This window comes from Echeneis naucrates, chromosome 10 (genome assembly GCF_900963305.1).
Source record: "Echeneis naucrates chromosome 10, fEcheNa1.1, whole genome shotgun sequence".
In the NCBI taxonomy this organism is placed as follows: domain Eukaryota; kingdom Metazoa; phylum Chordata; class Actinopteri; order Carangiformes; family Echeneidae; genus Echeneis; species Echeneis naucrates.
The window spans coordinates 11603022-11615823 of NC_042520.1; the positions used below are offsets into that span (position 1 = coordinate 11603022).

A 12802-nucleotide genomic window follows, 5' to 3' on the forward strand; every position below is an offset into this window, starting at 1 on the left:
ACGATCAAGGCGCAAACTAACAGGAAAATCAAGTACAACTGACTCATACTTAATGCAGTTGCCCCAATGCCAGTAAGCATATAAGCCATTGTATATCGTTTTTTTTATTTTTCTTGAAAAATAACACAAACAACATAAAGTGTAAAAGGCTTCTGAAAATAATTACATTGCTACAGGAGTCCCGTTTTGATAATCTAAAAGAGGAAAACACATTTACACAAAAGTATATATTTATATACTTATATTCTTTTGAAGGGAAATGGGCAAGGGAGCAGTCTGAGAGGAGACTTTTGATATTGAACCACTAGACTTGAAAGGAACAAAGAAATGAGCAACCCCCTCCATTCCACCCCAGGAATACCAAAACCAAAAACATACACCTCTGCATTGAATTAGCCAAGTGTGAAAGTCAAGGAAAAGAAGCTGCTCACATTTTTCATCCGTGAAAAGAAAAGTGTATCAAAGAGGGTTGGGACCAGTTTTATCTAGAATATTAACAGTTTTGCTCTAAATGTTGTCTGTACAAAAACAAAGCAAGAGGAGTTTGGAAATTATAGCACCTGAAGTCTAATGGTTGTTTGGAAATGCACCATTTCTCTGATATTGAATACTTAGCTTGCCCCAAACACATAATGCCACCTGCTTTAGGTTGGGGTGAGGTCTTTCTGCCAAGCCGACCACCCTCTCACACCACGTTTCTACGCTCCCACACAACCACTCAATGTCCATGTATGTATGCCCATCAAGTACACCACCGAATTATTGTCACACCTTATAAAGCTTCACATACAGCTGGTAAACAGGCCACTCCAGTCGCTCACTTTGTAAGTCAGGATGTGAAGAATCTATCACCTTTAGTCATATTTAAAAAATAAACACCTGTTTTGTTTTGCACAAAGAATAAATCAAGCAACTTTAACATGTGCTCTTTCGAATCTGACAAAAAAATAGCCGTCTATGTGGAGCACTGAAATGTAACTGAAATAAAATAAGTTTACATGTGTCACATGATAAATAAGACTTTGCGGGGATCAGCATAACAACAACGCAGTTATAGACCAAAGGATAAAACTCTCATGTTTCTTTCCCAAGACAGGAGTTTCTCATGGGAGTCAAGATAACCATCTGTCCAAAAACAGAAGAGGAGCAGCTGGTTATTCAATGAATGTGAAGTCTATAGTTGGTAATTAATAGCCTTTGTTCTCCCACTCCTAACAATAAAAAAGATGTGCTTTTTCTGCACAACATTAATTCCCCAAAAAACAAAAAGCTCCTGAGTCTTTTAGGTACAAGGGAAAATGTGTTGAGAAGAAACACAATTATAGCTGTGATAAACCCTTTAACCAACACCAGCTCAGTGAGCAAGCCCTCCAAGTAAGACCCCACCACTTTAACATAGGTGACACAAGTGCGTGTCTTTGAACATTAGATCACTTCAGCAGTGAAAGGAGGCAGGCGCTTAGGATATCCTCTGGATCAGTTTTTCATCTGATAGGCAGTAGAGTGTGTTGACAGATAGCTCAGAGATGAAGTCCTCACAGGCCTTACGAGAGACACCTTTACAGCCTCGCAGGTCCAGCAGTGAGATGCAGGAAAGTCGGCGAAGGTACTTTAAACATGTGTCTGTCAGTTTACTGCAGCCTGTGAAAGAAACAGGTAAACAGAAACATTAACCGTGAAATTTAAACTATGCAAAACATGCAGGTTCCAAAAACTAAGTCTTGTGTCGTCTGTGCTTGCTTTTTTCATCAATCTCTCACCTCCCAGGTTGAGTTCTGTAAGCGTGTTGCGGGTGGATGAGCCCACCGCTGTCAGCAGGTTGATGGAGTGGTCAGTGAGATTGTTGCAGTGGGAGAGGTCCAGTTTTGTTAAGTGGGGCATATGGCGGATCACCAGGCGCAGAGTGGAGTCACTGATATCGAGGCCTGCTAGCCGCAAACACTGCATGGCCCGCAGCTGACTGCGATTGTCACAGCCTGGAGGAGTAAAAGAGAAAAACAAAACACAGATTTTTTTTAAGAACACAATGAGGAAAATGAAGTAAAATGAGGAGGGCTAAGTGCTTTCCCCACCTGGAGGGCTGACTAGATCCCTGATCTGAGAGTCTTTGACCCCGTCTGCGTACCGCAGGTCCAGAGAACGGATGAGTGGGCAACCCGAGGAACAAAGAGCTGAGATAGATGACCAGGAGCAACCTGCCAGCATCAGATCTTTCAGCCCTGCAAAATCCAAACAGTGTGTGAGCACAAAACTTTTTGGCTGTAGTGGTAACAGATGCGTTTGTTACATAATCCATTTCAAAAATTAACCAATATTAATTGTTCTGAAATGTGAAAATATATATATTTTCACTTACAATACTGACCCCCCACCCCTCAAATAAAAAAAGTCCATAAATGTGTGTATTTACATACCAGGCAAGCGGCCAACAAGCCAGTTGAGCTGCTTTTTAGAGATGTTGGTCCAAGAGAGATCAAGTGTGACGGGTTGTCTCTTTATGATGCCTGTTAGGGCCTGAGGCGTAATGGTGCGTTTCACGCTCAGGTCTATCCGTGACCAAAGCCGCTTGTCTAAACACCTACAGACAAATACACACTCATGAAGAATACATCTAGTCAAATCTACCTATCAAATCAAACATTAAATCTTACTTGGTCAATAATATTTTACTTACTGCCAAGAACAGAAGCCTACGGTTTTAATTGTTTACAACATGTGCCACCAGGAAAATTAGACTAGCAGGATTATATATGTCCTGTTAATTGAGTCATACCTTACATAGTCGATATGAGTTGTCTAACTATGAAGGTGATCTGAATAACAGGAAAAAAATAAATACGAGAACAGAATAAAGTAACTATTTTGTTAACCAAAGCTCACTTTCAGTTGCACATTTGCATACAAAGTAAAGTTTGTTGTCACTGACTTTCTTTAAAAGAATAGAGACACTGTAGTGGTCCTGAGGACTGAGAAAATACTTCCATGTTCTCCATATGCCAAATATAAAATAAAAGGTTTTAATTAGCTGGCTATCACCAAATAAATACCTGTCATATATCAGCTTTGAGGTCTTACCATTTGTACCAGTTCTTGCAGACAGCCATGCAGACGCAAAGATCCGATCGACTTAAGTAGCGGAAGACAGAAACCCACACCTCTCTCTCACAACCCGGCCCACTTCCATTGCTCTCCCTGTCTGCTTCACTCCCCCCTTCCTGTAGGGCAGACAGAGGGATGCGGAGATGGGGAAGCTCTGATGAGGAAGAACAGGAGGCACCATTGCTCAGTTTAGCTGGCCTGCTCGGTCTCAGCCTTTTAGAGACATCTGAGTGGGAGGGGCGAGTGTCTGTGTGTCCAGTGTGAGTCTGCCTACTGGAGGGTTGATCGGGACAGGGGGTACGGTTTCTGATTGGGGGTCGGACAAGGGCTCTGGTCTGGCTGTGAATTGTGGAAGTAGCAGTTTGAGGAGCAATAGCCTCCAACTTGGGGACAATGGCTGATGGGTCCCGCCTGGCTCTAGTTGGTTTTTGGAGTGTCACCTTAAGATATGAGCCATCCTTGTCCCCTATTTGATGGTCCTGCTCCATTTCCTCCTCCTCCTCCTCCTCCTCATCCTCCTCCTCCTCTGCACAGTTTTGGTTGGCGGCCTCACCCCCTTCCTCTTCAACATCTTTGGATACTCGTCCTCCGTGCCTTGACTGCGGCTGGTTTTCTTTATCCCCTCCCCTACCAGTGCTCTGCCCCCTCTCCTCTTCCTCGTCGCTGCTGCTGCTACTGCTGCTGCTGCTGCTGCTGTCCTCGCTCTCTTCCTCCATGTCTCCATGGCTTCGACCATTTCTAATTCCGCTTCCAGCTCCTCCTCCCCGCAGCCTCACGCCTCTACCCCGTCCTTTATGGGGCTCTCCCTTTCGCTCAAATACCAGACCAGGGGAAGACTGCAGCTGCTGGAAGGACCCAGTTCCTGCTGGAGAGCTGTGGTAAGAGGAGCCACTGGCCCAAGGGAGGCCCCGACCTCTGGCCAGAGATAGTCTGCTGATTGGAGAGCGCAGCCGGGACAGTACCCTGGAGCTCAACAGCCTGGGATAACGATCTAGAGTTGACTGTTTCTACAGGGAGGAAGACAGAAGGTTGAAAATAAAATCTTCCACATTTCTAACTCCAGGCAGTATTTATGTGGTCTATGTGGATTATAGTCTCTTTTTAATAATTATTTGCAGAAAGCGTACACATAAATTGCACCCTCTGCAATTTAAGAAAAACATGGAAGAAATGCATCTTTTGGCAAATCAAACAAGTTTGGGCTCCATAATCTAATAATAATAGCTATAATAAAAATAGAAATCCACTATACCATGATTAAAATGTATTACAGACTTGTTAGAGAGTAAAGTTCTTACCACTAAGAGTTTACTGCGCTCCAGTTTTATCTGCAGGACACAGAAGAGGTTGGAGAGTTAGTCATATAAAAATATAAAGTCATATAAAGAAAAATATCCCCACATGAGTAATATATCAATACATTTTTAATCTGATGGAGACATGCCATCAGAGAGTTTTATCAGGATGACAGTTGAATTGTTTAAAGATTTTATCAGATTTTAATCAGATCATTGGAACATTATCAATATCAACAGTAGCAAAAGCTTTAGTTAATAAATCAATGAATAAAAAGAAAATATCTAAATCCAGTTAGGAGGTCATTACCCTCTTCTTAAGTCTGAGCTCCAGTGCACTTGCTCTTTTGCGATTCTGTTGATGCTGTAGTAATAATTTCTGAGAAGGTGGTGGTGCTGTGGGTCTGGATTGGGGTCTGCTACTTTTCCCTGCTTTCAGGCTGTCATCTACACCAATGCCTTCTCTGTATGCAAGTTTGGACGGTGGAAAGGAGGATGAGCCCTCTGACTCTTCACTTTCCTCATCACTGGAAGACTGTGGTGGAAAGGAAGGGGAAGAAATGTGAGGCTTTGCAGAAGAGAGGACATCATTGTTTAATTGTGTATTGGCAACCATGTGGCAATAAGCGGGGGATATTGTGCAATCTTTGCTGAGAAAAGGAAAACGTGAGCCTGAATGAATGGAGGGGAGAGAAAATAAGTTGAGAACAGAAGTAAAGTAAGAAGGAGAAAATGTGAGGTGACCTCTGATGCGGAATCTTTGCCTTGATAACATTTGGGGCATTCCCAGCAGCTGGGCAAATCTTTATTGATCTTCCCCTCACCAGGTTCCTGAAAGGAAGAGCGGTTCAAAATCCAAACTGTACAATAATAGGGTAATTTATTTGGCTTCCCACCATGTTTTAAGTAGATTACCTTAATACATTGACGATGGGCAATCTGTGAGCAAATAGAGCACTCCATAAGTGAGTGAGTGCTTGGATTTGATTCCTCTGATTCACCTTCTCCACATATGGCACATCGAGCTGTGTTTGGCAATGCAGGCTAGAGGAATAAATAGATGTGATTTAAAATGTCAGTAAAATAAACAGAAAACACCACCAGAAATCACGAGTAAAGTCTGGAGACTTTTATGCAGAGTAATTGTTCTTTCCTGACATTGACCATTAAATTCCAGTATTTTACATTTTAAGTTACTGTTTAGGCACATTCATCTAGTTCAACACAAAAGTAATGTGGATGACAACTCACTGCGAGACACTGTCTCATGATGCAGCTCTTCTTCATGCGCCCAGGCCCACCAAACTTCCTCATGTCTTGGCAGTACTGGCAGTTCCCACACTCTTTCCTGCAGCAAGCATCACAGCGTTTGCACCTGACCCGTCTGCGCCTCAGTGCGGAGATGGAAGAGCGTTTTGTTGGCCGCTGACCCAGAGGCTTGTGGAGGGTTGGGCCCAAGCGAGGACGGTAAAGGACAGGGGGAGGAGGAATTGGGGGCTGGTACCATGATGGCTATTTAAAGGACAAAGCAAGAAAAAGTACAAAGGAAATATGTCAGAGCTGTATCTTCCAAATACATAGAAGGCAGGAGCCTTAGGAACCAGAATGGACAGGTCAGACAGTGCATTAATAGAAATTACAGTCTACCAATACAAATGATAGACTTTTAAAAGTGCTGAATATCTCTAAATGTACTATATCAGCCCACAAGCACATATCATCTGCCTGTATGTATATAGCTCTTCAAAGAAAGCAGTTTTCTACTCACTCTTTTGGGCCACTTGACAATGGGCTCTCCAGTGTAGGCCATTTTGGGATTATCATTGGCATGCTCGTTGAGAACAGCCTGCATTAGTAGAGAACAGAAAAAGAGTGGTCATATATATTTCTTTCACAATGGCAGCACCATAAAAGCAGTGTAAACTGTATAACACATGTCAGGAAGTAGTGTAGCCATGGTGAGGTAAATGTAAGATGAATTTCAAAAGGAACTAAGGCGACACTCACCCTCATGTCCTCGAGCAGGGCGGCGGCGTTCCTGATGCCTGCAGGGACACACTTCTTGTGTGCTGGCAGCTCCTCCAACTTCCCCAAAAGGTTCCAGAGTCCCTCAAGCTCAAAGGGAGTTAAAACGTGCTGAGGTGCAGTAACTTGTGCAGCTGCTTCTTCTTTGATTTCTTCCTCCTTTATTGCGGCCTCTGCGGTTTCAGTGTCACAGTGAGCTCCATTCGAGGTGCCATTCCCGGTGTCATCATTGGTTTCAAGATCAGCCCTGGTCAAGCCTGAAAAGAGAAACAACATTGTGGTTGCAGTTCTAACAATTCAGGTCTGTGCAAACAAAAAAAAAAAATGTTACAAGAATGTTTTCTTGTGTTAATCTGTCCTCACCTATTCCAAGGGAGTACTTTTGGAACTCAGGAGTGAGGTGGGAGATATTGGTCAGGCAATACAGATATCGCTCCAGGACATACCAGCACATCTCATAGTAAAAAGGGTAGCGGAACTTTGCTGGCACCTAGAGGAGGAAAGAAAAATATTGATTTCTAAAATTGTTTAATAATTTTTGGATCTTCAAGCCAGCTCAGTCATATACTTTCTAGAGACAAGATATACTCTTTGTCTATACTTGCTTGAAGTAATTTTTTTCTTACACATAGTTACTATTTTCTGTACTAATCAAGTCTTCTTAATAAGAAGTATTTGGGATCACTTTGCACCCCAATTAAAAAAAGATGCAGTAGCTAGAGTCTGAATGTAGGTTAAACACCTGTGTATGCCTTTCAAACCACTTAATTATATATTGTGGTGGTGACACTATATGAGAACTATATATGAGGTGTTGAAGAACCACAAAACGTACATTACAGCCAAATTTTGTTTTTGTTTTTCTAGTTGCTGCACCAAAGAAGTAGGTTTCACACATGGTAACATCATAATGAATTGATTGAATATCATTAAATGACATGAAATCTGATAGTACTCAAACCATGATTCAAATGCAAAATTGTTTCTTTTTATTATTCTAAAATTCAATGGTGTCACTCCAGTTCATTTGATTGACAGTGGGCTACAGCTCACTGATGGCTGCAACAACTGCTGATCTAATGTTACTTTACATGAAAATAACTAATGACTTCAACTCAGAGAGCTACCGACTTCTTAAATTTGAAATTGGACTGGCACTGGGAGCTGATTGTTAGTTGAATTTCAGCAGATAACCTGAATTGAAATATTGGTATATGAAGGAAAACACATTACGCATGCATAGCTTTGTGAGTGCAAATCTTAAATGTAATTGTTTTCACTACTTTTCTATTATGTATAACTCCACAGAATAAATCTCTAAACCCAAACTGATGTTATCTTAATTATGTGGCAAGAAGGTAGTCATACATCTACAGGAAATCTACTATCAAAATGAGGTGTTGCTCACCCGTGTCCGATCCTCAATACTGTAGATATTGAGCTGCATGGGGATGTTAAAGCTGTGGAGGAAATTCCCACCAAAAACCAGCGTGTCCTCTGGCGTGTACACAGCATGGATCCACCCTACAGCAGAATACAGGATGTTGGAGACATTTAATCACAAGGGTTGAGGGGTTTTAAATAGGCAAGTTAATGTCTGTAAATGGGTATATAACATGTCTGTGTCACTACAGTATGTTGTTCCAGACCTGATGGGATTATAAAGGTGTAGCCCTGCTTGAGCTCTATCCTCTGGCAGTCATGACACTTGTCCCCCAAGAAGATGTCTCCCTGTTTTCCTGATAAAACCCAGTTCTCATACATCTCCAGATTCTGTGGTGTGGGGGGAATCAGCCAGAAAACCTGCAGGATTAATGAATTAAAAATGGTAGGTCTGAAGTTAGCAAATGCATAAACATTCACTTACATTATGTGAAAACAGGAAGTTGAAACGCAAGATGGAGTATCAGCCCACAACCACATTTATTTTTATTCCAACAGCATAACTGACACTATATAATAAAGACGTTTCAACAACACCCAGGCTGACCTTTCCTCCTCGAAGGATGTGGTACCAGACTGATGTACCTCCAAAGTCAATGTGGAAATCTGTGAAGCAGCCCTGCACACTCATAAGACAGTACCTGGGGGAAAGAGGGAAAAGTAAGAAAACATGAAGGCGGCATTTCAAGACTTTGTACTGAACTGAACTGCCATTATTGCTGAGATGTGACCAGTATTGAAACTTAATGCACCAAAGCAAATGTTACATGTTGCTGAGGTCTCTGGTTTACTCACTTCTGTACTTTGGGGTAATGCATGTCTATGATAGCGTTAGTGGAATCTCTCTGTCTCTCCTTTAGATGACGGGGCCACATGTTGTCCACCCAGTCAATCACGTCCACCTGGATAATTATGAAAGGTTACGATACAAAAACATACATCAAAATTGTTCAAGAGCATTTCTGCTCCTGATGCCTTTTTCTGTATGTAGACAAAATGTTATTACTTTACAACAAATCTGACAAAGCAGGAAAACAAACCAGTCTTTTGGAACTGCAATAGATGTAGTTTCCTGGTTAGTCAACACGTTACAAAAAATATTTAAATAGGCTTTCACATCATGTACAAATCCATGAGGTGTAACATTGTGTGTGTTCTCACCGAAGCCGGCCGTTTGACCAGATTTTCCAACCTGGTGTGGCTAAACTCTAGGCTGATGACATTGTAGAGTTTTTCTCTTTCTGATGGTGGTGTCTCATAGTAGCGTCTCCACTGAGCCATTGACATTTCAATTCCCTTCTGAGTGTTCACATCCATCACATCAACAATACGTCGACTACCTATGGAACAATTCATCAAAGTACAGTTAGCAATTCCAAATTGAATGTGTTGATTAATTTCACAAAATGCTTATTTTATATATATGTGTGTGTGTGCACGTGTGTAGCGAGAGAGAGATTAATACGCAGCTACGCTGTGATTAGTCAGATTAGAAATGTTAATTATTTGACAGCTGTAGTTTCAAATCACTTTGATGAGAACTGTGTGTAGTAACATCTCTGAGGACTTCATACTGATAACTTTACTAGCAACTGGCATTCAGCAGGTAACATTTTGTGCACAAAAAGTAAAGGGCGTAAGAGGGCCTTACCAACAAACAATTTGACATCACTCACACTGAAATCTGGGTCTGGCATTCTGCAGGAGAGAGGCAATCTATTGTGATATCTTAAAAATTCAAACAGGTATACGCATACCTGCTTTGAAATAATTTAACATTTGAAAATGTTAAAAAAAAAAAAAAAAAAAAAAAAAGCATTCAACTCACTGTATGCCAAGGCCATCAGCTGTCTTAAAGATAATGGGATCCCTGAGCCCTTCCCTCTGGATGTATTCAAATGTAAAATCTAGGAAGGAGACAAACACACTGTGACAATCAATCATCAAGGAAACTCAGATTTGCATCAGTTAAATAACCCAACATCATGAGAACAAAACTTTATATTTATGGAATTGAAATGATAGTGACACAATCAATTTTGCAATGGTGGTTTAAGATTTACTGTATCAACCACCACAGTGTGTAGAAAAAAAAAAAAAGAGACTTAGTTTCGTTGGCCTTACCCTAACCCTGGTGTTTTTGAAAATTATATTTTAAAATTGATATTTTCTATCTCACCTTTACCCTCCATGTGTTTGATCAAATCGGAGCCAAATCTGTCACACTGCAACTTTTCGTCCAGGTCAAACATTCTCTTGCCTTCGATTTCATCATCTGAGATTCCATCATCCTGGTAGCGGCGCCGCGTACCTGTACGCTGATAACAAAATATATTTTTTGCTAAAGTCATGTGTTGCCCATGAACACTATAATTTGCAGGAAAAAAAGTGGACAGTAGGGCTTGAATAACAATAGTAACGGATATCTTACTACATTGAATACAAGTCAGCATCTTGACAAAAGAAGGTTATTTTTTGACAGACAGCAATTCTGATGTCAAGATTATTTGCAAACAGAATTATAAGAGAAACAATTGCTCAAATTCACAACTAAACAGAAATGAGTACAATATCAATAATATGTTAAACTTATGATTACTTTGAGAAAAGTGATTTGTTCTGATCCACAACCAAAAGAATTTATATTTGACTCTGATACAGATTTTGCATCTTTGTCTGCGAATCCTCCACAGCAGTGTTTAATGTATTTTTAAGTGTTCATACTGAAGACAAAATTGAAAGACATGAAGTAACAGCCATGGGAGTTGTCCCTCCTAAGTCTGTGACAATAAGGAAATAAGGCTGCCATTAGTCATAAAATGAATGTGTTCAACCAAGACAAGGATTAAATCACAATAAATCAATCCAAGCTGATCAGTCAGCTAGTCATCATATCACTTCATGTGGGAAGCAGATAATACTGCATTACAATAGCAGGGGATAATCTTCCAACAGTGCTCCCCCTTTTCACCCCCCTTCTGCCATTCAATCTATGGAGCAAGACTTGGCTAGACAGATGAACCAAGCACAACAACCCTGCTGAGATCTCCCCACCCCCATCCCTTTATGACAAACGTTGTATAATCACAACTATTACAATCTGCAGCCAAAATTAATTTACGATCACTAAAAAAAACAAACAAACAAAAAAAAACCCAACACACACACACACACACACACACACTTGTTTTCGAATAAACATAAATAAATAAATAAATTACAGATAATGGATCACCAAAAAGCTGTGTAGTAACAGTAATTAGAAAAGTAAATTTCCCCAAATACAGTGTATAAAAATAACAAAAGAGCATTTCTTTCACACCAAAATGCACGTTTGATATCCTTCCCTCAGCCAATAGCATCAAATCTAACTCTGCTTAGATACAAGGAAGTGTTAGGGCACACCGAGGAAAGTAGTTTGGAGCAAAGAGGCAGTAAAAAGGTGAAGGTCAGAGCAGAGGAGCTGCTCGGTTCGGACAGTGAACTTGACCTCCTGTTGAACCCCGTTTCTTCAGACAGGTTCATTACCGTTATTACGGCGGACAACAAAAACACCCAGCCCCACCGACCACGACAATATGCCTGCAGACCAAAAGACCAGGGCCAATCCGGTTAACTGCTGTAATCCTCACTGAATAAACGACTTGGCATGTATTTAAAAGGCTAATATGACACACGGAGATTGCACGAAAACAGCAAGCTGGTTGCTTGTATACATAAAACAAGTCCCGGAGCTAACAGTTGGGGCAAGTTACTCACCAGGCGTTTGCTGTACCGTGTATGTGGATCCTCCATGGTCTGTAGGAGACAAACAAAGTTTACAGAGTCGTGTTAAATCACACCGAGTAACTAGCCAGTGCTTGTTGAAATGTTTGTTACCTATTATCGGGCAAAAACACCCATCTCTCTGTGGGTAGGGTCCTATCTAGACAGCCCTGCTAATGTTAGCTACTAGTGTTACCTCAGCCAGCAGGCTAAGGTTAGCAACACACACAATTACAAACGTTTATGTTGAACCTGCGTCGCTATTTTAGGACAAGTGTCCACTGGGACGGCTACCTAATCCCGGAAAAATGATGAGCCAGTGTGTTTATTTACTGACGTTTTCGGCCGGCGTTCTCAGCTAACGTGAACTAGCTCAGTTGACAATCCCTTTCATAAGTCGTCGGCTAACGTTAGCCGAGCTAGCTGACGTTAGCCTGTGTAAGGCAGTTGGGAGCTTCTTTATCATTACCTCCGCGTTTGAACTCCTTTCACTCGTAGTGGTCAAAGTACTGTTTCCCAGCTAAAGCGTCCGAAGCCTCTCCGTTAAGTTTCTCCCCATGTTAAGTGCAAACAGCTGTGTATAGTCATATGTTTGTTATTGTGCGACAAAGTTAGAACGATTCGACGCTCCGAGCCGCCATTTTCAGCTGGGCAAAAAACACACACACACACACACACACACATACACACAAACCTTAAAAAAAAAAAAAAAAAAAAGAAGAAGAAGAAGAAGAAGCCTGGCGACCCACCCCCCATTTACATCACTGTTACTGAACATTAGCATAGAGCCGCATCCATTGGACAATGACTGTGCTATTTAAACAAGATTAAAATATGTTAATATACAAGTGTGCTTGTTTTGGCCTCCCCCGGTCTGGCTGCTCTTTAGTTTCCGTACTAATCCCAGTCATGGAAGAAACATTAACCCCATTTATGGAGTAAAAACCTATCTACCGACGGACAAGCGACAAATTATAGGCTACTTGTAGAGTAAAAAGTGGGATATAGGATGGATATGACACTGTATAGATTAATGTTAGAATAGTGTAGAATCGTGTGGAAAATAAACTGAAAGAAGTCAACCGCATACACATTTTAGTATCACAAATACAGGTGCGAAATATAATAATTTTTTATTTTTGACAAACAGTCCATTTCAACGACATCCGTTTGGT

General features: G+C 41.1%; 1 protein-coding gene across 1 annotated transcript; it reads right to left on the reverse strand.

Moving 5' to 3' along the window:
* Window positions 1-80: 80 nt before the first annotated feature.
* Window positions 81-12286, reverse strand: kdm2ab (lysine (K)-specific demethylase 2Ab). Its single transcript, XM_029512889.1, has 23 exons — window positions 12097-12286; window positions 11622-11660; window positions 10042-10180; window positions 9691-9769; window positions 9514-9560; window positions 9024-9202; window positions 8658-8764; window positions 8410-8503; window positions 8069-8222; window positions 7828-7943; window positions 6783-6909; window positions 6402-6676; window positions 6163-6240; window positions 5646-5906; window positions 5310-5438; window positions 5139-5225; window positions 4705-4929; window positions 4398-4427; window positions 3076-4106; window positions 2415-2578; window positions 2073-2219; window positions 1761-1976; window positions 81-1641 (listed from the first exon to the last, which is right to left on the reverse strand). The coding sequence occupies exons 2-23, from the start codon at window positions 11655-11657 to the stop codon at window positions 1460-1462; spliced, it is 3903 nt and encodes a 1300-aa protein (XP_029368749.1). The 5' UTR covers window positions 11658-11660; window positions 12097-12286; the 3' UTR covers window positions 81-1459.
* Between the last annotated feature and the right edge of the window lie 516 nt (window positions 12287-12802).